The 26,107-nt window shown below is 38.8% G+C and overlaps 2 protein-coding genes across 5 annotated transcripts in view; both read left to right on the forward strand.

Moving 5' to 3' along the window:
* Positions 1 to 22,394, forward strand: part of LOC103028203 (mannosyl-oligosaccharide 1,2-alpha-mannosidase IA) — a 366,316-nt gene extending 343,922 nt beyond the window's left edge. For both annotated transcript variants that reach the window (XM_049467576.1, XM_049467575.1), the window contains exons 9-12: positions 6,313 to 6,532; positions 10,270 to 10,442; positions 14,574 to 14,689; positions 17,326 to 22,394. In XM_049467576.1, the coding sequence (XP_049323533.1) occupies positions 6,313 to 6,532; positions 10,270 to 10,442; positions 14,574 to 14,689; positions 17,326 to 17,485 (669 nt within the window). In that variant the 3' untranslated portion in view covers positions 17,486 to 22,394. The remainder of the gene's footprint in view (positions 1 to 6,312; positions 6,533 to 10,269; positions 10,443 to 14,573; positions 14,690 to 17,325) is intronic.
* LOC125784341 (histidine-rich glycoprotein-like) lies at positions 19,991 to 22,394 on the forward strand. Of its 3 annotated transcripts, XM_049467619.1 has the most exons (3): positions 19,991 to 20,029; positions 20,176 to 20,358; positions 20,462 to 22,394. In XM_049467619.1, the coding sequence occupies exons 1-3, from the start codon at positions 19,991 to 19,993 to the stop codon at positions 21,140 to 21,142; spliced, it is 903 nt and encodes a 300-aa protein (XP_049323576.1). In that variant the 3' UTR covers positions 21,143 to 22,394. The 3 variants fall into 3 exon arrangements, with proteins under 3 accessions (XP_049323576.1, XP_049323573.1, XP_049323575.1); XM_049467616.1 differs by having other exon boundaries at positions 19,991 to 20,709; positions 20,803 to 22,394; XM_049467618.1 differs by having other exon boundaries at positions 19,991 to 20,358.
* Positions 22,395 to 26,107: the final 3,713 nt, after the last annotated feature.

Genomic DNA, 26,107 nt, shown 5'->3' on the forward strand with positions numbered 1-26,107 from the left:
TGTCCTAATTCGTTTATTAGGGAAAAGTTTCATTCTAATGGGAAAAGTTACACTTGAAATCAAAGGGATAGAGGTAGAAAAGGCTAGAAATGGGATTGCCATGAGCACATTGACCAGTATGCAACCGACCTCACTTACAAGATAACACCTCACAACTTGTACAGATGTGGGCGATAAAGCAGTTTAGGCATTTTCACGCAGAGTTCCTGCTCTAAATGCTGCTGCTGTGATTTATGTAAGTGTTTGAAAGTTGTAACAAGACTCAATAATAGAATTTCCGTCTTTTCTGCTATTTTACGCTGTAATTAACGTGAAATGTTTGTTAATTAGAGCTGTTTTTTCTGCTGGTTTTTGCCCCAGAGGCTCGGGGGTCTGTAGAGATTTTAATTAAAGTCAGGCAGGACTCTGGTTAGGAACTCTGTGATTGTGTAGAGCGGCGTTACGGAGAGACGGCTCGGGTTAGCGCTGTTCAGTAATCAGTAATTACGAGTTTAGACTTGGAGGTGTTGATATGAAAGAAGGTGCTTTATTCAGAGGGTCTCATAACTAAAGAAAACACCCATATAATCAACATATAATTGGTTTGGCAGAGGAAGATCCAATTTTAGATATTAGGAAATATGATTTAACAGGTTCCCACCTTCTACCACAGCTTCAGCCACAGTCTATAAGTTGTTAGAAATTTGGTCTTTAGGAATCAATATTCAAATCAGGGTTCAAGACTTAGATTCAGGATTCAGGACTTATATTAGAAATAAAGGAGCCAGGAATCAGAATTCAGATTTAGAACTCAGAAATCAGATTCAGGAGTCAGGATTCAGGAGTAAGGAGTCAAGGATCAGCACCCAAATTCAGCACTCAGGAATCAGGACCCAGATTCATAATTCAGGATACTGAATCAGGACCCAGACTCATAATTCAGGATACTGAATCAGGACCCAGATTCATAATTCAGGATACTGAATCAGGAGTCAGATTCATAATTCAGGATACTGAATCAGGAGTCAAATTCAGGATTCAGGACTTAAGATTCAAATTCAAGATTCAGGAGTTTTAGATTCAAAACTCTGAAGATTCAGGAGTAATAAATCAGGATTTAGATTTAGGAGTCAGAACCTAGATTCAGAAGTCAGATTTAGGGTTCAGGAGTCAGATTCAGGATTCAAAACATGGATTCAGGAGTCAGGAGTCAGATTTAAGATTCAAAATTCAGTAAGGACTCAGTTGCAGAATTTAGGTGTTCAGCATTCAGATTTAGAAGTCAGGTGTCAATAATCAGGACTCAGATTCAGGGGTCAGGACTCAGATTCAGGATTCAGGAATCAAATTAATGATTAAGGAGTCAGGATTTAGCACTCAGATTCAAGAGTCAGGACTCAGATCCAGGTTTCAGATTCAAAAGGCAGAAGTCAGGACTCAGGATTTCCTTATTTAGGATTTGGATTCAGGGTTCAGCAGTCAGGAGTCAAAAGTCAGGACTCCTGAATCTGAGTCATGACTTCTGAATCAGAGTCCTGATTAGAAAGCTTTATGCACATCCTTTCACCTCAACAACAATCTAGGATGCCATATCAACTGATTAGCAACAGCATAGTATCTGCCTGGGATACAATATAGCAACAACATAGCAACCACCATAGCAACCACCCAGGATACCGCTACACTTTAGAGCATCATACAAAACAAAAGAGATGCCACAGAAAACACAGAGTAATACTATAAAAAACTACTTAGCAACACCACAGCAACCATCTAGGATACTATAGCAACTAATGAGCAACACAACAGCGACCACATAGAATACCATAGCAACTGATAAACAACACCAGAGCAACAATCTTCTATAGCAACTAGTAAGCAACACCTCAACAACAAATCTAGGATACCATAGCAACTTATTAGCAACACCACAGCAGCAATCTAGGATTCTATAGCAACTAATGAGCAACACCACAGCAACCATCTAGGATAGCATAGAAACTAATTAGCAACACCAGGACTCAGGATTTCCTTATTTAGGATTTAGGATTTGGATTCAGGATTCAGCAGTCAGGAGTCAAAAGTCAGGACTCAAATTCAGGAGTCAGGACTCAGATTCAGGACTCCTGAATCTGAGTCCTGACTCATGACTCATGACTCCTGACTCCGATTCAGGAGTCAGGATTTAGGACTCAGATTCGGGATTCAGGACTGAGTCCTGACTCCTGAATTCAGAATTCAGATTCAGGAGTCAGTAGTCAGGAATTAGTAGTCAGATTTAGCCAAGGATGGCACAACGACTCAGATTCGGGATTCAGGACAGAGATTAAGAATCCCGACTCCTGAATCGGAGTCCTGACTCCTGAATCCTGACTCCGATTTAGGAGTCAGGATTCAGGACTCAGATTCAGGATTCAGGACTCAGATTCAGGATTCAGGACTCAGATGCAGGACTCAGTTTCAGAATCCTGACTCCTGAATCTGTCATGACTCCTGAATTCAGGATTCAGATTCAGGAGTCAGTAGTCAGGAATTAGTAGTCAGATTTAGCCAAGGATGGCACAACCAAATTATTAGATTTAGGGGGCAAATACTTTTTCACACAGGATAGATTTTTTTTCCTTCCTATCATTTAAAAAGTGCTTTATATATTTACTCAGGTTATCTTTATAAAATATTAAAGTTAGTTTGATATGGTATGAGTTCACGCCTGGTTTTATGTTATGGTTGATCTGTGTACATCTCCGAATCTCCAGATGTCAACTCTTTATGAACTGTTTATGAACTGTTTATGATAAACAGTGCATCACAGTGCATCAGCATCACCTCCTCCTCTACGTTACAGAGGCCTAACTCGTGTCTCCTTGGTGTTTTTTTTTCCTCTGTTCAAAGTGTTTTTTACGTTGCGTCTCGCTGTTTGATTACGCCGTATTTACCGAAGCGTCGCAGCGAGTGTTTGTTGTCGCTGACACCGAGCGAACCTCGGCGTGTGGCGGCGTCTTTCAGAGCGGAGGGGAAGGCATCGGCGGAGAAGACGGGGAAGACAGAGGAGACAAAAAGATGAAACGGACAAAAGAAAACGATGAGTCACTTGCTATTGATCCTCCGCGCTGAGCCGCTGTGTTTCTTCGCCTCCCAGAAGAAAGGCTGAATACATCAACTCCAGCTGAGCAGAGAGAGATTTCGGGCGATGCAGCAAATACGAGGAAAATAAGCCCAGAACGTATCGCTTTTTTTTTTTTTCCGCGTTACTCTCTCTGTGCTATTGTATTTCCGAGGCTTCATAAGTCTCCCGCTACGGAAGCCCAATGTAATCTCAATGAGGCTTGACTCCAGTCCTCCAGGCAGCAGCTCCTCGCGTTATTCTGCGAATAAATCACTGCGTACATCGGCGTGTTGCACCCGGAGCAACCTGTGCATGTATTTCCACTTTACTATGTGCACAGATAGCAGATAGACGGGTTTTCGCCGGAGAATCTGACTGGAGATTTGCGGAATTGGCGACGGAAAAACTCACGTTTAAGTCGGTTTGTTTGCAGTTTGCAGAGAGTTTCAGATCGTCGAGCTGTCGCTGAGCGCAGCGCAATTCAGCTGAAACCTGCTGTTTCTCCTCAGACGTTCCTCAGACTCAGGGATTTTCCGCTTGCGTAATCAGACGATGAGAGAGTTTCTGTAGTTCTATGAGCTGCGTTTTGCTGGTGGAAAGACTTTTTCCAGCTTTTTGTGTTCTCAGATTTCTCTTATATAAAGATCAAGTGGTGAGAAACGACTAGTTATTTAGCTAGGACAACTTAACCACTTAAAGCTTCTTGAGGCCTTCTGATAAATACAGTACACATCAAAAAACTTTTTTTTCCATTATTTAAAAGAGTTCCACATTGTAGTTGAATACTAAACAAACCAGAATATGTTATATATATATATATTAGATTAGATTCTTCAAAGTAGCACCACTTGCTTAGACAGCTTTATGCACATCTTTTTTTTTATAGCAATTAATTAGCAACACCTCAACAACTATCCAGGATACCATAGCAACTAATTAGCAACACCATTGTATCTGCCTGGGATACAATATCAATCCCATAGCAACCACCATAGCAACCACCCAGCAGCCAGTGAACTATGTTACAGCAGGCACCCAGGCTAGAAAAGCCACTACACTTCAGAACATCATACAAACCAAAAGAGATATCACAGAAAACACCCAGTAATACCATAGCAACTAATCAGCAACACAAAGCAACCATTTAGGATACCATAGCAACTAATTAGCAACACCACAGCAACCACATAGAATAACATAGCAACTGATAAACAGCACCAGATCAACAATCTACCATAGCAACTAATAAGCAACACCACAGCAACAATCTAGGATACCATAGCAACTAATTAGCAACACCATAGTATCTGCCTGGGAAACAATAGCAACTGCATAGCAACCACTATAGCAACCAATGAGCAATGCTGTAGCAAGCACCCAGGATACAAGAGCCGCTACACTTCAGAACATCATACAAAACAAATGAGATGCCACATAAAACACCCTGTAATACCATAAAAACTACTAATAACACCATAGCAACCATTTAGGATACCATAGCTACTAATTAGCAACACCACAGCAATCGTCTAGAATACTGTAGCAACTAATCAGCAACACCACAGCAATCATCTAGCAACTAATTAGCAACACTATGGCAACCACCTTGGATACCATAGCTGCGAATTAGCTGCAATACTGCAATTATCTAAGATTCCATAGCAATTAATGAGCAACACCACAGCAACAACCTTGGATACCATAGCAAATAATTAGCAACACCATAGGAACCATCTAGGATACCAAACAATTATTTAGCAACACCATAACAACCATCTAGGATACCAAAGCAACTAATTAGCAACACCACAGCAACCATCGAGGATACCAAAGCAACTAATTAGCAACACCACAGCATCCGCCTGGGATACAATGTAAATTGCATAGCGGTTTCAGCAGCCAATTAACAATTCTGAAGCAACCACCCAGGATACAAAAGCCACTAAACATCAAAACATCATACAAACACAAAGAGATGCCATAAAAAAACACCTAGTAATACCACGAAAACTAATGAGCAACACCACAGCAACCACCTAGGATACCATAGCAACTAAATAGCTACACCACTGCAACCATATAGGATTCCATAGAAATGAGTGAGAAACACCACAAGAACCACCTAGGATACCACAGCAACTAATTAGCAGCACCACAGCAACTATCTAGGATACCATGGCAACTAATTAGCAACACCACTGCAACCATCTAGGATACCATAGCAATTTATTAGCAAAACTATAGCAACCATCTTAGATACCGTAGCAACTAATAAGCAGCACCAAAGCAACAATCTACCATAGCAACTGATAAGCATCACCACAGCAACCATCTAGTATACCAACTAAACAATAACACAACAGGAACAATCTAGGATACAATAGCAACTGAGTATCAACACTACAGCAACCATCTGGGATTATATAGCAACTAACTAGCAACACCATAGTATCTGCCTTGGAAACAATAGCAACTGCATAGCAACTACCATAGCAACTACCCAGCAACCAATAAGCTATACTACAGCAACCACCAAGGCTACAAAAGCCGCTAGGCTTCAAGACATCATACAAACCAAAGAGATGCCACAAAAAACACCTAATACTACCATAGCAACTAATTAGCAACACCATTGAAACCACCTACTTACTACTTACCAACAACATAGCAACTGCCTAGCAACAGATAGCAATGCTATAGCAACCACCCAGGCTACAAAAGCCGCTACACTTCAGAACATCATACAAAACAAAAGAGGTGCATAACAACTAATTAGCAACACCATTGAAACCACCTACTTACTAATTACCAACACCATAACAACTAATTAGCAACACCATTGAAACCACCTACTTACTAATTACCAACACCATAGCAACTGCCTAGCAGCAGATAGCAATGCTATAGCAACCACCCAGGATACAAAAGCCGCTAAGCTTCAGAACATCATACAAACCAAAACCAAAACCACAAAAAGCATCTAGTAATACCATAGAAACTAATTAGCAACACCACAGCAACCACAAAGTAACACTAAAGCAACTATCTAACAGCCACATTCTAAGCAAATTCTAAGTGAAACCATATCAACCACCTGAAATACAATAACAACACTATAGTAACCACACAGCAACAGCTTTCAACATTACCTGCCTTCACGCGTCTGTGATATATAAACTGATATATAAACTGATATATATAAACTGCGTGTTGTTCTTTTCCTCCAGGCGATTGAGACTAACCTGGTGCAGAAGTCTCCAGGTGGTCTCACCTACGTGGCTGAATGGAGGGGAGGAGTTCTGGATCATAAGATGGGTCACCTGGCCTGCTTCTCTGGAGGCATGGTGGGCATCGGGGCGGATGACGGAGCTCCGGAGAAGAGGCAGCACTACCTGGACCTGGCAGCTGAGATCACACACACCTGCCACGAGTCCTACAGCCGCTCAGGTCAGTGTCCTCCACACCAGCTGCCGGAAGATCTGTAGTACTACCAAATTTTTTTAAACCTAAAATCCTTTAATTTTCCCCAAAATCGTCAGTGTGCCCTATAATCTGGTGCTCCTTATGTATGAATTCTAGCAGTCAGGTTATAAGAAGCCGCTAACTGTGCTAGATGCTAGCTCTTTCGCCGTTCAGAACTGAGTATTATAAGCCTTTTGCTGCTGCACCCAGCCTTAGTGTAAATCTGGAAATCTAAGCTCACTGTAAATAAATGGAAGCACTTTACTTTACTTTAGCAACTAATTAGCAACACCACTGCAACCATCTAGGACACCATAGCAACTAATTAGCAGCACCATGGCAGCCACTTTGGATACCATAACAACTAATTAGCAACACCACTGCAACCACCAAGGATACCATAGCAACTAATGTGCAACACAACAGCAACCACCAAGGATACCATAGCAGCTAATAGCAACGCCACAGCAATCATCTAGGACACCATAGCAACTAATTAGCAACACCATGGCAACCACCTTGGATACCATAACAACTAATTAGCAACACAACAGCAATCATCAAGGACACTATAGCAACTAATTAGCAATACCATGGCAGCCACCTTGGATACCATAACAACTGATTAGCAACCCCACTGGAACCATCTAGGATACCATAGCAACTAATGTGTAACACAACAGCAACCACCAAGGATACCGTAGCAACTAATTAGCAACACAACAGCAATCATCAAGGACACCATAGCAAATAATCAGCAGCACCATGGAAGCCACCTTGGATACCATAACAACTAATTAGCAACACCACTGCCACCATCTAGGATACCATAGCAACTAACGTGCAACACAACAGCAACCACCAAGGATACCATAGCAACTAATAGCAAAGCCACGGCAATCATCTAGGACACCATAGCAACTAATTAGCAACACCATGGCAACCACCTTGGATACCATATCATCTAATTAGCAACACCACTGCAGCCATCTAGGATACCTACCAGCTGAGATCACACACACCTGCCACGGGTTCACCTAAAATCCCTTAATTTTCCCAAAAATCGTCAGTTCTTCTTATAATGTAGGAATTCTACCAGTCAGGTTGTACGGAGTCGCTAACCATGCTAAGCGCTAGCTCTTTCGCCATTCAGAACTGAATATTATCAGTCTTATGCTGCTGCACCCAGCCTTAGAGTAAATCTGGAAATCTAAGCTTACGCTAAATAAACAGAAGTGCTTTACTCACCCAAATAAACAGTTTTCAGGAGATAAATCTGTGTAGATTAACATCCAGCACTCGTTTACCTTTAAAATATATATTTTTAAGAATTAAAGTTTTGTTTACTTAACTTAGCTTTACTTAACTTAGTTACCACCCACCACCACCCAGTGGTGAGACCTGCTGAATAACAAGTAAAACACTAGTTACTAGTGTCTCATAATGTGCCTTTTAATATGGTTAGCCTTAAACAGTGCCAAAGCAGTTAGCAATTCCACAGCAACCACCTGAAATTCCATTGGCAGTTTCATAGTAACAACACAACAACCACATACAGTATGATACAATATAAATCACATAGTAACACCATACCAACCCTATAGCAGCCCATATGCACCCACTTATCAACACCTTAGCAATCACCTAGCATACAAAATAACATTTTCAACAACAAAGAAACTTAAAAGAAACCACATATCAACCACTTACAAACACTTTATTTAATTCCATGGCAGTGTCATAGCAACCACATGACATACCATAACACTCCCTTAGCAACATCGTAGCAACTACATAGGACACAATATCAATCACATACAATTTGCATCCACTTATTATCACCATAGCAACCACCTAGCAATCACAAAATAACACCATAGCAGCAACGAAGAAACTTCGTAGAAAACACAAAACCACAAAACCACAGCAACACCCTGAAATTCCATGGCATTATCATACCGACCACATGGGCTGCAATATCAATCACATAGTAACACCACAGCAACCACATATCAACCGGTATGCACCCACTTACCAACACCAAAACAACCAGCTAAAAAAAAACAAAGTCACACCATAGCAACTACAAATAAAAAATACAAACCCCCCTGGAAAATTATAGTAATACCATAGCAACCACCTAGCAACACCCTATCGATTGCCTAGGTGCTGGTTCAGTATCTCAGCTGCTGGGTGGAGGTATATGGAGTTAAAGGTGGAGGAAAGGCTGATATTTAGTGTGTTTTTAATGCTGAGAGTTAAAGAGGTCTTCTGGAAACTCTGCTGTTCACTTAAACATCTTTACAGCCGTCTCTTTAAAACCCAGCGTTTCCTAAAGCTGAGAAAGAAAAGTTTCTGATGTGTTTTTACTGCTGCAGCGTCGAGGGATAAAACACAGTACAAACTGCAGATTCAGACTCACAGCTTCTTCTTCCTCTTCTTTTATTAATGTCCTTCACCTCCGTCTGAAACTTTACCAGTCTGACACCTGAATCACACCCAGTTTAACCTGTTTACACTCACTGTGGGTGCGAACGTCATGGATAAATTTAGGGTATTTAAGGTGATTTATTAAAATATTTAGATATTTTAGAATTTGAATTTAGTTAAAATATACAGATTCAAACATACACCCACTTAGATTATTAATTCAGTGGTGCTAAAAGTCCCCATATGTCTTTTACAGCTGGTAAAATATCAATCACAAAGTAACACCATAGCCACCACTTAGCGACACCATAAAAAAAACTATTACAAACTGTTAGCAACACCACAGCAACCACCTAAAATCACATGGCCCTCTTAGCAACAACGTAACATCCACCTGACATACAGTATCAATCACATAGTAACACCATGACAACCACATAGAAACTCTATAGCACCTATTTAGGAACAAATACTTTGTGTTACTTTGTGGTTGCTAGGTGGTTGCTATGGTGATAAGTTTGTGCAAATTGTATGTGATTGATATTGTGTCCTATGTGGTTGTTATGGTGTTGCCAAGAAAGTGTTATGGCATCTCATGTGGTTGCTATGATACTGCCATGAAATTAATTAAAGTTGTTGTAAGTGGTTGCTATGTGGTTTCTTTAAAGTTTCTTTGTTGCTGAAGGTGTTATTTTGTGGTTGCTAGGTGGTTGGTATGGTGTTACTATGTGATTTATATTGTATCATACTGTATGTGGTTGTTGTGTTGTTTCTATGATACTGCCAATGGAATTTCAGGTGGTTGCTGTGGTATTGCTAACTGCATGTAAATCCACACAAAAAAAGAGTTTTTAAGCACAATACTATATAGCAGATGAGCCACTTTTATCTCTTTGATTAGATTATATTCTGGTTAAAAGTGTTGGAAAAGTGAAAGTGTCTCTGTATCGGCCCACACACAGTGCGTTAACTCCGCTATAGTCTCTCTTCTGATGCTCTTTTTTTATTATTTTATTTTATTTTAGAGCTCTCGTTTTTTTTTATGGTCTTTTTTTAAGTATCTTTCAGCTCAGAGTCATTTCAGCATATTATGGGCTTGCGGGGGCCTGATATAAGAGAAAACCCTTAAGTAGGTTTATAAGAGACGGATAACGTCCAATCCGTACGCATCTCTGGGGCTATCCAGCAGCTCTTTATCTCTATATTCAGCCTCTAGAGCAGCGCAGATGATGTGAATTATACCCCTGGACCTGCGGGGGGCGCTACTCATGTGCTGTGTTTGTGTTTAACAGCCACTAAGCTGGGGCCCGAGGCGTTCCGCTTCGACGGAGGGGCCGAGGCCACGGCCACCAGGCTGAGCGACCGGTACTACATCCTGCGGCCCGAGGTCATCGAGAGCTACATGTACATGTGGCGTCTGACCCACGACCCCAAGTACAGGCAGTGGGGCTGGGAGGCGGTGGAGGTGAGGAACACCCGAGTAACACACGTCACGTTAGCATCGCTAATCTCAACGCTAATTCATCAATTCACTGTACGATTAACAATAGTTTCAATTACAATTACTCACTCAAATACAGCTGTACTGCTACAAAATAAAATAATATAATAATCATTACAACAAAGTTATTAAGAGATAATTACAGTAAGCACATATTTATTACACAATAATTACAGTAATCTGTAGTAATTAGAGTAATCACACATTTATTACGCAATATTTACAGTAATCACACGTTTATTACACAGTAAAAACAGTAATCTGTAGTAATTGAAGTAACAATGATCACAAGTTAATTAAACAATAATTACAGTAATCACACATTTATTATACAGTAAATACAGTAATCTGTAGTAATTGCAGTAATCACACATTTATGACACAATAATTACAGTATTCAGTAGTAATTATAGTAAGCACATTTATTGCACAATAATTACATTTATCTGTAGTAATTACAGTAATCACACAGTTATTACACAATAATTATAGTAATCAGTAGTAATTATAGTAAGCACATTTATTGCACAATAATTACAGTTATCTGTAGTAATTGCAGTAATCACACATTTGTGACACAATAATTACAGGAGTCAGTAGTAATTATAGTAAACACACATTTACTACGTAATAATTACAGTAGTCAGTAGTAGTTACAGTAATCACACAGTTATTACACAATAATTACAGGTATCTCTAGTAATACATTAAATCACATATTTATTGAGCAATAATTCAGTAATCACACATTAGCTACACAGTATTTACAGAAATGAGTAGTAATTACAGTATTCACACATTTATTATACAGTAATTACATCTTTATTACACAATATATACAGTAATCTGTAGTACTTACAGTAATCACACATTTATTACACAATAATTACAGAAATCTGGCAATTACACTAATCACACATTACTTACACAATAATTACACTAATCACACATTACTTACACAATAATTACACTAATCACACATTACTTACACAATAATTACACTAATCACACATTACTTACACAATAATTACACTAATCACACATTACTTACACAATAATTACACTTATCACACATTACTTACACAATAATTACAGAAATCTGGCAATTACACTAATCACACATTACTTACACAATAATTACACTAACCACACATTACTTACACAATAATTACACTAATCACACATTACTTACACAATAATTACACTAATCACACATTACTTACACAATAATTACACTAATCACACATTACTTACACAATAATTACACTAATCACACATTACTTACACAATAATTACACTAATCACACATTACTTACACAATAATTACACTAATCACACATTACTTACACAATTATTACACTTATCACACATTACTTACACAATAATTACAGAAATCTGGCAATTACACTAATCACACATTACTTACACAATAATTACACTAACCACACATTACTTACACAATAATTACACTAATCACACATTACTTACACAATAATTACACTAATCACACATTACTTACACAATAATTACACTAATCACACATTACTTACACAATAATTACACTAATCACACATTACTTACACAATAATTACACTAATCACACATTACTTACACAATAATTACACTAATCACACATTACTTACACAATTATTACACTTATCACACATTACTTACACAATAATTACAGAAATCTGGCAATTACACTAATCACACATTACTTACACAATAATTACACTAACCACACATTACTTACACAATAATTACACTAATCACACATTACTTACACAATAATTACACTAATCACACATTACTTACACAATAATTACACTAATCACACATTACTTACACAATAATTACACTAATCACATATTACTTACACAATAATTACACTAATCACACATTACTTACACAATAATTTCAAATTTATTGCACAATAATTACAATAATTAGTAGCTATTATAGTAATAACACATTTATTGCACAATACATTACAGTATTCAGTAGTAATTACAGTAATCACACATTTCTTCTTATTATATACAATGATTACATAGTAATGATGAGTCATGATTATATTATTAATACACAATAACATTAATTGTACTATCACTAGTAATCACACAATTATGTTTCATTGTTTTTATTGTGATGTTTGCATTTTTGGGGGGGTGAGGTGATTGTTATATTCTGATGTTGGTTATCAAACTGAAGTGATTTTAGCTATTTTTCACGTTTTCTTTTTTGTTGACTGAGGTGATATTTGATGTGTTTAGATGAGGTATTTTTTTTTTACTACGGTGATGTGTGCTATTTTTCACATGTTCTTATTTTAACTGAGTTGATTTTATGTTTTATTTCTAATTGAGACTTTCTGGATTGTATTTTTGGGTTTTAAAGCGGATCAGATGCAGGGTGAACGTAAGGTATAAGAGGCTGAGGTGTTAACGGGCATTAGCCTGGGTAAATTAGCGCTGGGCTAAAGGCCCATGTATTAATACCTCTCTCGTATCTCTGAGACAGCATGACATGATAATAAGGAGGAGGAGAGGAACTGAAATAGATTTGTCACGTTCATTTCCCCCGAGCAACACAGGGGCCACTGATAATCACAGTCTCGCTTCCTTCCTTTATTAAACGCTAAGAGCCCCATTAAAAAGGGCCACGTCAACTAGAGCTTCAATCAGGCCCAAAAAATATGGCCCGAGCCTGACCCAATCCAACTCTACCCAAGCCCAAATCGACTTTACCTGAGCCCGACCTGACCCAAGCCATCCAAGCCTGACCCAAGACCAACTTTACCCGAGCCCACGCCAAGCATGACCTGACTCTATCTGAACCCGGCCCGACTCTACTTAAGCCTCGGGTAGGGTCAGGCCAGGTCGGGAACGGGTTGGGCTATGGTTGGGTCAGGCTTGGGTAGAGTTGGGTTAGGCTCGGGTAGAGTCAGTTTGGGCTTGGGTACGGTTGGGCCAGGTTTAAGTAGAGTCAGGCTCAAGTGGAGTCGGGCTGGGTTCAGGTAAAGTCAGGCTTGGATGAAGTCAGGTCGTGCTCAGGTAGAGTTGGGGTGGGTTCAAGTAGAGTTGGGCCAGGTTCGGGTGAGCATGACCCGCCTCCACCCAAAACCTGACTCTACCTGAACCTGGCCCAATTCCCCCTGAGCCTGACTCTACCCGAACCTGGCACGACTCCACCCAAGCATGACCCTGCCCAACCCTATCCGAGTCCAACTCAGATTTGGTATTGGGTTGGGCTTAGGGTTGGGCATTGGGTTGGGTATAGTGTCAGGCATTGAGTTGAATATTGGGTTGGGTATTGGGTTGAGCATCAGGTTGGGTATAGTGTCAGGCATTGAGTTGGATATTGGGTTGAGCATCAGGTTGGGTATAGTGTCAGGCATTGAGTTGGATATTGGGTTGGGTACTGGGTTGGGCATTGGTTTGAGCATCAGGTTGGGCATTGGGCTGGGCATTGGGTTGGGTATTGGGCTGGACATTGGGTTGGATATTGGGTTGGGTAACTGGTTGCGTATTGGGTTGGGTATGGGTTGGGTATTGAGTTGGGCATTGGTTTGAGCATCAGTTTGGGCATTGGGCTGGGCATTGGGTTGGATATTGGGTTGGGTAACTGGTTGCGTATTGGGTTGGATAGTGGGTTGGGTAACTGGCAGCGTATTGGGTTGGGCAACAGGTTGGGCATTGGGTTGGGTATTAGGTTGGATATTTGGTTGGGTAACTGGTTGCGTTTTGGGTTGGGCATCGGGTTGAGCATTGGGTTGGGAAATGGGTTGGGTATTGGGTTGGGAAATGGATTGGGTATTGGGTTGGGTATTTGGTTGGGTATTGGGTTGAGCATTGGGTTGGGAAATGGGTTGGGTATTGGGTTGGGCATGGGGTTGGGTATTGGGTTGGGAAATGGGTTGGGTATTGGGTTGGGCATGGGGTTGGGAAATGGGTTGGGCATTGGGTTGGGTATTGGGTTGGGAAATGGATTGGGTATTGGGTTGGGCATCGGGTTGGGCATCGGGTTGGGTATTGAGTTGGGAATGATCAGGGAAATGTAAGAGTGTTGTGTAATTGTTGTGTTGCTGTTCTGCAGGCGCTGGAGAAGCACTGTCGCGTGGAGGACGGGTTCTCTGGGATCAGAGATGTCTACGCCTCCACTGTCAGCCACGACAACATGCAGCAGAGCTTCTTCCTCTCCGAAACGCTGAAGTGAGTACGCTAACATTACTATTACTTCCAGCAAGTTAACTGATCTATTGATTATGTTAATTATCTATGATCTTATTTATCATTTTTACAGCTTTTACACCTTTAATAGTGGATTTTTAAATGTAAAATCAACTCCAGATTTATTGCATTATGTAAAAAATAAGAAATAATCTATTTTCTCAACTTAGCAGTTGCAACATCATGGTAACTTCACTAAATGAATAATTTAGTGAAGAATAATTATATTTGATATATATCTTTTTTTAGACCCCAAGTGCCATATATGGGCATGACAGCATGATTCATGACTCATCTACAAATTGACAGAATTGACAGGATGCATAGTGCATTACAACAGTCCCACAGTACAGTAGTGTACAAACTAACCCCATTAATAGTGATGTTGTTTGGTTTGAAGATTTGTGCACAGCTAATGGAGTGTGTTATGAGCTTCAGAGTGTTTATGTAGTGTAAACTGCTGTCACACAGCACTGAGTTTCAGGCACCTGTGAAAATAAATTAGAATACATACATCTAGTTATCCGTGCAGTAAGTGTTTGTTCCCACAGTAAGCTCTCCTCATGCAGTCTAGTATTATTTATACTTTAAATAAAAGCTTCTAATCTGGACAGAAAGTGCTTATTTACATAGAAAAGCACTTTACTTCACTGGCTTTAAAGAACATTTTATACAATTTAGATTTTTAGAGTTCCTAAATGTAACTCAAAAATGCTCATATTTACCCAGCCACTGATTATATATGGGAGTCAATCCAGCCACATGTGCCAATACCCCGGATGCTGAGTATATTACGGGATTCTGCCCCAGCTGCCTGTGCCAACACCCTATTTGCTGAGCATAATTAGGAATCAGCCTAAACTGCTAGTAATAGCACCCCAGTTGCTGAGCATAATATCGGAATTGGCACAAGGTAAATGTGCTAGAATCCTGGTTGCAATTGGCACAAGCTGCATGTTCCAACACCTCGACTGCTGAGTATATCATGGGAATAGGCCAGATTTGCTTGTCCCATTACCCTGGTTTCTGAGTGTAATATAGGAATTGGCACAAGTTGCTTGTTGCAACACCCCGATTGCTAAGTATAGTATCAGAATTGACCCAAGTCGCATGTGCCAAGACCAGTTTGCTGAGTATAGTTAGGAAATCATCCTGAGCTGCTTGGGTCAACACATCCAGTTGCAGAGTATAATATCAGAATCAGCCCAAGTCACTTAATGCAACACCCCAGTTGCTGAGTATAATAGGAGATTCAGCACCAGCTGCATGTGGCATCAACCCATTTGCTGAGTATAATTAGGAAATCAGCATAAACTGCATTTGCCAACACCCCTGTTGCTAAGTATTATAACAGAATCAGGCCAGGTTTCTTGTACCAATACTCTCGTGGCTGAGTTTAATGAGGAAATCAGGTTGAGTCACTTGCTTTTGCCAACACCCCGGTTGCTAAGTATAATATGGAAATCGGCCCAAGACGCTTGTGCCAAATTCCCTGGTTACTGAGTATAATTATGCAATCAGCTGAAACTGCTAGTGCCAACACCCTGGTTACTGAGTATAATATGGGAATCGGGCAGAGCCTCTTCATCCCGAATCGCTTGTAATCGCTTATAATTAGGAAATCAACCCAAACTGCTTGTGCCAACACCCCTGTTGCTAAGTATATTATGAGAATCATTTGTAAAATATGGGAATCAGCCATATCAGAGTTGCTTTTGCCAACATTCCAGTTCTGATTATTATATCAGAATCAGGCCGAGTGGCTTGTATAATATGGGAAACAACCGGAATCGCTTGTGCCAACACCACATTTGCTGAGTATAATATGGCATTCGGGCTCATGCCCATTCGTTGCTTATGCCAACACCCCAGTTGCTAAGTATTATATCGGAATCGGGCCAAGTTGCTGTTATAATATGGGAATTGGCCCGAGTCGCTTGTGCCAACGCCCTTGTTACTGAGTCACTTGTATTATATGGGAATCCTGCCAAAATGCTTGGCCAAGACCCCGGTTGCTGAGTATAATATGCGATCCAGGCAGATTCACTTGTATATTACAGGAATCAGGTTAAGCCTCTTGTGTAATATGGGAATTGTCTTGAGTCACTTGTGCCAATACCCTGGTAGCTGAGTATAATTAGGAAATCAGCCCAAACTGCTTTTGCCAACACCCCGGTTTCTGAGTATAATATGGGAATCAGCCTGAGTTGATTGTGCCAACACCCCGGTTGCTGAGTATAATATCAGAACTGGGTCGAGCCACTTGTATCATATTGAAATCGGGCTGAGTCACTTGTATAATATGGGAATCGACCTGAGTCACTTGTGCCAACACTCTGATAGCTGAGTATAATTAGGAAATCAGGCCAAACTGCTTGTGCTAACACCCCGGTTGCTAAGTATAATATGGGAATCAACCCAAGCTGCTTGTTCCAGTTCTCTGCCTTTCAAGTATAAACCAAATTCGCCTCAGTTTCACAAAGACAATGCCTATTCTCAGTCGATACTGCCTTTCTACACTACATACTATTCGTTAGCATTTTTCTGCTAACGCTAACCGTTCTAAGCTCCACATTAAATACTGCATGTGTGTGTGTGTGTGTGTGTGTTTTCTGTAGGTATCTGTACCTGCTGTTCTCTGACGATGATCTGCTGCCTCTGGACGACTGGGTGTTCAACACCGAGGCTCACCCGCTGCCCGTCATCCGGCAGAGCTGCTTACAGGAACACGCGGGCACACGCGACACGCAGCAGCAGCAGCAGACTCACCCAGAGTAGCCTGACACCCTTACACACCTCACAACACACACACACACACACACACACACACATATACACACACTTTAATACACACACACACACTATACACACTCATACACAGGGCCACAGCCTTACCGGCCCTGTGGCGGACTCTCGGCTCCTTTCCTGTAAAGGATGTTGCGGTAAACGCTGTGATTGTACGTCTTTAAGCCGGGACATCCTGCCCTGCAGGGGGAGCCGGCGCTAATTTTTTTCTTTTTTCCTTTCTTTTTTTTTTCTGAGGACAATCAACAAATTAAAAAAAACGAATGAACATAAACAACAAAAAAAAAAGAATAATCGACTTTTTGTGAGAAGAGCACCTTTTTTTCTTTCCATTCTTTCCTCTGTGAGGAAAACCAGAATATTATCCTTCAGGCCCAAATCTGTGGGATGAGTGCCGCGTCACACGCCGCTCCAAGAGAAAGAGAAAAAAAAAAACACGTTTTCTTCACGTTTTCTTCGTCAGACGTTTATCGTTTATCTGTCCATCCTACGTCGTACCTACTTACTTACTCTACGGCCAAAGCTTTTCTTACATCAGTTCTTTTTTCTTTTCTTTCTTTCTTTTCTTTTTTGTTTTTTATCTCTACACACATCATCATCATCATTATCTTCTTTATTATTGTCTTTCTCTTAATATGAAAAACAGGAATTCCTCCTGTTGTTGGGAATGTGTGCATAATTACGATACAATAAAATCTATCAGTTTTACAGTATGTATACATTTTAGTACCTTAACAAACGATAAACCAATTTAAAGAAAGGAGTCCTAGTGAAAGAGTTGTTTAATTGGCTGAGACAAATAGAGAAGATTTGAGTGGAGGTTGAATTGATGCCAATAGTTCTTAAATAGTGTTATCTTGTCTTTAAATAATAATTAAAAATATATATATTTAAACCATGTTTTAACCTGGTATTTATTTATATATATACGGTATTTCTCGGACTGTATTACCATGTTTCTCTTCTAATGGGGAAGATGGGGGAAAGCGCCTAAGGAAACAGAATATTAATTCTTAAAAAAAAGATTTAGATTTAAAGTAAAACGAGTGCTGGATTTTTTTCTACACAGAATTCTCTCCTGAAAACTGTTTATTTGGGTGAGTAAAGTGCTTCTGTTTATCTATAGTAAACTTAGATTTACAATAATTTTGTCTAAGGTTGAGTTTTCAGTGAAGTTTCTCCAGCACTAAGGCTGGGTGCAGCAGCATTAGCATTAGCTGCTAACCACAGCGCTTAGTGCTAGTAATGCCGCCTGATAGCGCTAGTACTGAGGAACCATGAGTGTACGGTAACCCAGGACGCTATCAGCTAGCGGTTTGTCCCACATAGCTTTTTTTTGTTTTAACATGGCGAACATATAGAATACAGTCCGATCTGGCACTGAGTTATTGATTATTTAAACATTGTGATATAAGGAAAGGGTTTAATTTGAGATAAAAGCATGGGTTGGTGTGAAACTTGACCATTAGTGTAGATACATTTTAATGTAAAGTTGTCTCAACATCCAACTATACACAGCAAAACTCAAACTCAAATACAAATAAAGCCGTAGTTTATGATATATGGTCTATTTGTTGCCACATAACATCTCACAACATGTATCCCTCCACTGATTTAATGATATGAAATATTTAAGACGTTTAAACCTTTTTTAAACCTAAAATTGTCTTAGAACTATAATTAAAAAGTGCATCAGGTATTGTCTCATGCAGTGTAATCATAACCCTTTACAACCATTGGTATAATACCATTTTTTTTAAACCAACACCCCGGTTGCTGAGTATAATATGGCAATTGATCTGAGTAGCTTGTTGCAACAGCCTGGTTACTGAGTATAATGTAGGAATCTGCTGAAGTAGCTTGTTGCAACACCCCGGTTACTGAGTATAATGTAGGAATCTGCTTAAGTAGCTTGTTGCAACACCCCGGTTACTGAGTATAATGTAGGAATCTGCTTAAGTAGCTTGTTGCAACACCCCGGTTACTGAGTATAATATGTGAATCAGCCCCTTTAGAGCCTTTAAAATACACTGAATTACTTAGTTTACATTTCAAACAGTGAATTATGCACACATTTTGAACAACAGGTGGAATTTTCTTCTTAATATCTAATTTTCGTCATATTAATTTGTCTGATTTTGCTTTTTTTCAACAACACGCAAGGACCAAGATGTCAGAAACTTTGAACAAAAAAAAAACAGAAAATGTAAAAAAAAAAAAAGATTTTTTTGAATACTGTTTGTGCAGGATTTGTGTTGGAGGAAGTGGAGGGGAGATGTATGATGTCAGAATCTGAATGTGAGAGGAGAGGACTGGTGGGCTGCTGCAAAAAAAATCATATAGAATAATTATTCTGATATTAATAATAATAATGATATTAATATTAATAAGCCTGATTTTATTATGCTGTTATTGAATTAAAGCCCTGCAGCTCCATTTATTCAATTTACTGAGATTCAGCTTCAGCCTCACCACTGAATGAGGATACAGAGGGCCTCAAACACACACTATACACATATACACAATACATACACACATACACTATACACACACTATATATATACACACACACACACTATATACACACACACACTATACTATACACACACTATATATATACACACACACACTATATACACACATTATACACATATACACAATACATACACATACACACATACTATACACATACTATACACACACTATATATATACACACACACACACTATACACACACATTATACACATATACACAATACATACACATACACACACTATACACACACATTATACACATATACACAATACATACACATACACACATACACTATACACACACTATATATATACACACACACTATATACACACATTATACACATATACACTATACATACACACACACACTATACACACACTATATACACACATTATACACATATACACTATACATACACACACACACTATACACACACTATACACATATACACAATACATACACACACACTATACTATACACACACTATACACATATACACAATACATACACATACACACATACTATACACATACTATACACACACTATATATATACACACACACACACTATATACACACATTATACACATATACACTATACATACACACACACACTATACACACACTATACACATATACACAATACATACACATACACACATACACTATACACACACTATATATATATACACACACACACACACTATATACACACATTATACACATATACACAATACATACACATACACACATATATATATATACACGCACTATACACACACACCATATATATACACACACAGCGTTCACACACACACTATACATTATACGTACACACACTATACATATATACAGTATACATACACACACTATATACACACACACTCACACTATATGTAATATACACATGCACACACACTATACACACACTATACACACATACACTATACACACTATACACACTATAGACTATACACACATACTATATATACACACACACTTTTCACAGTATACACACACACTATACATTATACGTACACACACTATATACACACTATATATATATATACAGTGTGTGTATGTGTTTGTATAGTGTGTGTATATACTATACACTATACATACACACACTATGTACGCACTATACACACACACTATACGTAATATACACACACAATACACACACTATACACATATACACACACTTCACACACACTATACACACAGAATATATACACACACTATACACACACAACACACATTATACAAACACACAAATAACAATAATGCAAAGGGTCTAGCTGGAATACACTGGTATGCCAAAAGTCATGGGACAGCAGTATGTAAATTGATTACAAACTGTTACCTCAGAAAAAAAAAAAATTGGGAACTCACACACTTGTATAAGTTGTGAGGTGTTATCTTGTGAGTGAGGTTAAGCATTAGCCATTTTTCACACATACGCAATACACACACACAATACAAATAACAACAATTCAAAATGATCTAGGTGTAATACACTGGTATGCCAAAAGTCATGGGACAGCAATCCTGTTGCCTTGGAATTATGGCTTGGGAGGGCCTGCATTTGTATAAGTTGTGAGGTGCTATCTTGTGAGTGATGTTGAAAACTAGCCATTTTGCACACACACATACAATATACACACACACAATACATACACCCAAATAACAACAATTCAAAAAGGTCTAGGTGTAATACACTGATATGTCAAAAGTCATGGGACAGCAGCATGTAAATTGATTCTAAAGTGTTACCTCAGAATTAAATCTTGGGAACACCCACATTTGTATACAATGTGAGATGTTATCTTGTGAGTGAGGCTAAGCATTAGCCATTTTGCACACACACACACATATTCATATATGGAGCAAAAAGTGACAGCACACAGGAGCTGACCCCGCCCGTCTCCTCTGGTTTCAGTGTATTGGTTTTCCGCCCGTGCGGCGCACTAGTGGAGGAATGTGCTGTACATAACTGAGAGCGTGTGATTGTGAACGACCCCGTGGTTCATTTTTTTTGCTTTTGATCTTTTGATCTTTTTTCTCTCGTATATCTTCTCTTTCATTCCTCACTTCTTCCTCATTTTTTTTTATTTGATCATAATCGTTCCATATGATTCTCCTCTGTTTTATCTTCATTTGCTTCCCTCAGGTGTTTCTTGGAAAAGAGGAGTTTTGATTCTGATTATTGTTACTTATGATGAATTATTATGGTATGGATTATCCTTGTTGATTTTTTTTTTCTTCTCTTTCAATGTTGTATATTTTCAGATACTGGTAAAAATTATCTGTGCAACTTTATACATTTAAAACAACTGCACAAATCACGCTCATCTCTGAGTCTTTATTTCTGTCTGTTTTTACTGTGTTATACCAATGCAGGGGCGTCGCCTGGCCTGGGCTTCCGGGGCTTTAGCCCCGAATTATTTTCCAGTAGCCCCGAATCGTTTCGCTCAGCTTAGCTGTATTATTAACCCTTGTGTGGTGTTCGGGTCTGTGGGACCCGTTTTCCTTTTTCATCAAATGATACTAAAAAAATATTTTTTCTAACTCAAACTCATTGGCTCATTTTTTGTGAAAAACATATATCAAAACACATTTTCCATAAACACCCCCCCCCCCCCCCCCCAAAACATTTATATTACATACAGTATGTTTGGCCAAGGGCTAATAAACATTGCTTCATTTGTGAATTTGAAACTAAACAAATTTTCTACTCATATCTTGAGTTTAATTCATTTTCTTTTACATTTTATTTAAAAAACTAATAAAAAAAAAGAGAAGCACTTTTTAAAAGAAATGTAACATAAGAAAGGTAAAGGGCAAATATTAACCATGTAAGCTGTTTATATTGCTTGCAATTTAGGTGAAGCGAGCATGTGTAAAGCATTTTAATGTAAAATTGCTTAATTTTGCTGAATTAAATACAAGTAACAAAGGAAACTAATAACAAAAATATGAACACCACACAAGGGTTAATGTGTGAATGAGAAATCTCTTAACACCAATCACAGAGCCGATTCAAGGATAAAGTTCTGTCTTTTAGGAGAAACAGCCAATCAGCTTGCTGGATTTGCAGAGCACGGTGGGCTAATAGTATTTATACTGCAGTTAAATGTTTAGCCAATCAGATTGCAGCATTGCTCCTGTGTGTTTTATGAAGGGGAGTGAAGAACCCGCTGTGAAATGAATGAAATCCACTTGCAGGAAGTTCATTATGGGTTTAATTGATGAGGGAGTTTTCAGGAATATTTCAGTAATTATTCAGGATGAATTAATGATGGGATCCAGTCATGTGACCTTTCTTAAGGTGCTTCAGATCCATCACGGTCCGAGCTCAGCGGTTGTGCGGTAATTGTTGTTTTATGAGCGGTTGGTTGAGTGTGTGTTCAGTCTGTTCACAGCTAATTGATCACGACCCTCAGTGTTCGGCCTCGTGCTCGATTACCGCTCTATCACTAGTTTCACTCACTAATCACTGTGAGCCTGGATACGTTCAATTTACTGAAACAATCAGAGGAAATCAGCTGCCTTAAAAAATTCAACTTAAAATGTGTGTCTCTGTATTCATTTTTATGTTCAAGTTAATAAAATTGATTTGTATTTAGTTCAGTTTTTGATTGTATCTAAAAAAAATAATAACTGCAAATAAATCTGCAATAAAATTCATTTTAAATGGACAATGAATCAATCAATCAATCAATCAATCTATCAAGGCAACCCTCATTTTCAATGTAGCCGAGCATTTATAAAAACAGGGATTGACATGACAGAAAATAGTAACTACATTTAATCATTGAAAAATAACAGTGAAAAAAAGATAAAAATAAATGTTAAAAATAAAATCAAATAATAATGAAACTTGGTTTAACCGATAAGAAATTAAGATCAAAAGAAGGTAAGTTTAACGCAACTAAAAATATAATAATAATAAAAATAAGAATACAAATAATAATAATAATAATAATAAAACAATCAAAATAAGTTGAAAAGCAATAAAACTGTTAAAAACATAAAAAATACATTAATGAAAGAAATAAAAAAAGAAAATAAGGAGCTAAAATAAGAAATAAAAGTCAAGAATAAATAAGATTAAGTAAAACTATTTGGGGGTGCAGGTTTAGGCACTACTATGGTGCTGAATTCAGCACCCCCGCCATGAAAAGCACCCCCTCTCGGGAGAGGCTGCAAGTGACATGACTATCTTTCCTCATTTCTTACGAGTCAGCGTAGCTTAGAAAAGTATCTTGGGTATTTCCATTTTCTAATAAAGTTAAAGCCAAGAACATGTGGCTGCGCGCTCCCGAGAGAGGGTGCTTTTCATGGCAGGGGTGCTGAATTTGGCACAACACCGGCTTTACATGCGAGATCAGTGATGACAGCAATGAATGAACAATGGCAATATACTGCAATAAAAAACAGAGTGGGAGGGTTTGGGTTATCTATATAAGGTTATATAAGGTTTATATAAAAAAGTTTGCCAAAAATCTCTATAAAACGTAAAGTTAAATTATTTAAAATAAAAGAACACCATTGTGCTTTTAGTAGAAATAAATTAAAACAGAGGACCCAATGCTACAGAGTGGAGAAAATATATAACAAAATTGACATGCCAATACATAATAATAATTTTGTCTAACAACAGAAAATGTAATAGGTCGTAAAGTACAGTTTTTGTGATTAATTGTAATTCTGCAAATGTTGTTCTAAGTCACTATAGGGCGGGCTTTGATTCATATTATTGAATGTGTCCCCCCCCCCCCAATGAAGCATGATAATGACTAGCCAGCTAACATATGACTATTTTTCCTTATTACTTCTGAGTCAGCGTAGTTTAGAACAGTGTCTTGGGTATTTCCATTTTCTAGGTAAAGTTAAAGCCAAGAAGACGTGGCTGCACGCTCCCGAGAGAGGGTGCTTTTTACGGCGGGGGTGCAGATTTAGACACTACTTTGGTACTGAATTCAGCACCCTACAGAACACCCTATCTACTACAGAACAAAGTCTTCTGTGCACAGATCTTCTGTTGTTTCCCTGAGCAGTGCTAAACCCCCTCTGCTAGCGGTGCTGTGTGATTAGCGAGGTTAGCGCTGTGTGACTGAGGTATTCCCTCAGAGCACTGAGTCTTCAGAGGGTTGATTAGCATGGCTGACAGCAGGGCTGCTGTAGGCCGAGACTGACGCCGGCGGCTCTGCTGTAAACGCACTGAGAACATATCAAGCTCTGTAGCCCTGCCTGCCTCAGCCCCGCCCTCATGAAGAAATCCATGTTTAAATACATATTAAGTGTTTTTTTTTTTTACCATGATGTCCTAAATTCCTCACATGTCTGTACGTACAGCAGAAGAATGGACTGTAAATATCTTGGGTTTGTCTGTATTGTTTATGCTATGTAAAGGAATGTAGTTTATATGGTAAGGGTTGTAACTGGGCTGTGTGAGTTTAATAAGTCTAGTTAAAGCTCTTTTTTAGCTCGTTTTTACAGTGTGGTCTGGTTCTGAAGGATAAACAATCTTCAAAGACTAAGGAAGTTAAACTTATAGGGGTTGGACAATGAAACTGAAATACCTGGTTTTAGAGCATAATAATTTATTGTGGTGACGGACAGTTCTGGTGGAAACAGGAGAGTTGAGGTGCACATTGAATTCTGGTTTTATGTTTTTTGGATACAATCCGGGTTAGCACCCGAACATCCCTTTCAGACAGCTTCCTCTCACAGCGTCCACAGTTAATCCTGTTGGATGTGGTTGGTCCTTCTTGGTGGTATGCTGACATTACCCTGGATACCGTGGCTCTTGATGCATCACAAAGACTTGCTGCCTTGGTCACAGATGCTCCAGCAAGACGTGCACCAACAATTTGTCCTCTTTTGAACTCCCCTTTAATTTTTCCCAAAAATCATCAGAGCTCCTTATAATCCGGTGGTCCTTATATATGAATTCTATCAGTCAGGTATTAAGTAGTAAAGTCACTCTGCTGAAGTACAGAGTTATACAGGAGATTCAGTTTAGTTCTCCAGCACCCAGACTAGAGAGGCAGTA

Source organism: Astyanax mexicanus, chromosome 1 (assembly GCF_023375975.1).
Source record: "Astyanax mexicanus isolate ESR-SI-001 chromosome 1, AstMex3_surface, whole genome shotgun sequence".
Classification (NCBI taxonomy): Eukaryota; Metazoa; Chordata; class Actinopteri; order Characiformes; family Acestrorhamphidae; genus Astyanax; species Astyanax mexicanus.

What these genes read in the sequence shown, in the direction of transcription:
- LOC125784341 (XM_049467616.1), top strand. Translation starts at nt 19,991, where the DNA reads ATGAGGATACAGAGGGCCTCAAACACACACTATACACATATACACAAT. An exon ending in CAATACATACACATACACAC is followed by an intron (nt 20,710 to 20,802) that starts ATACACTATACA and finishes ACATACACACAT; the next exon opens with ATATATATATACACGCACTA.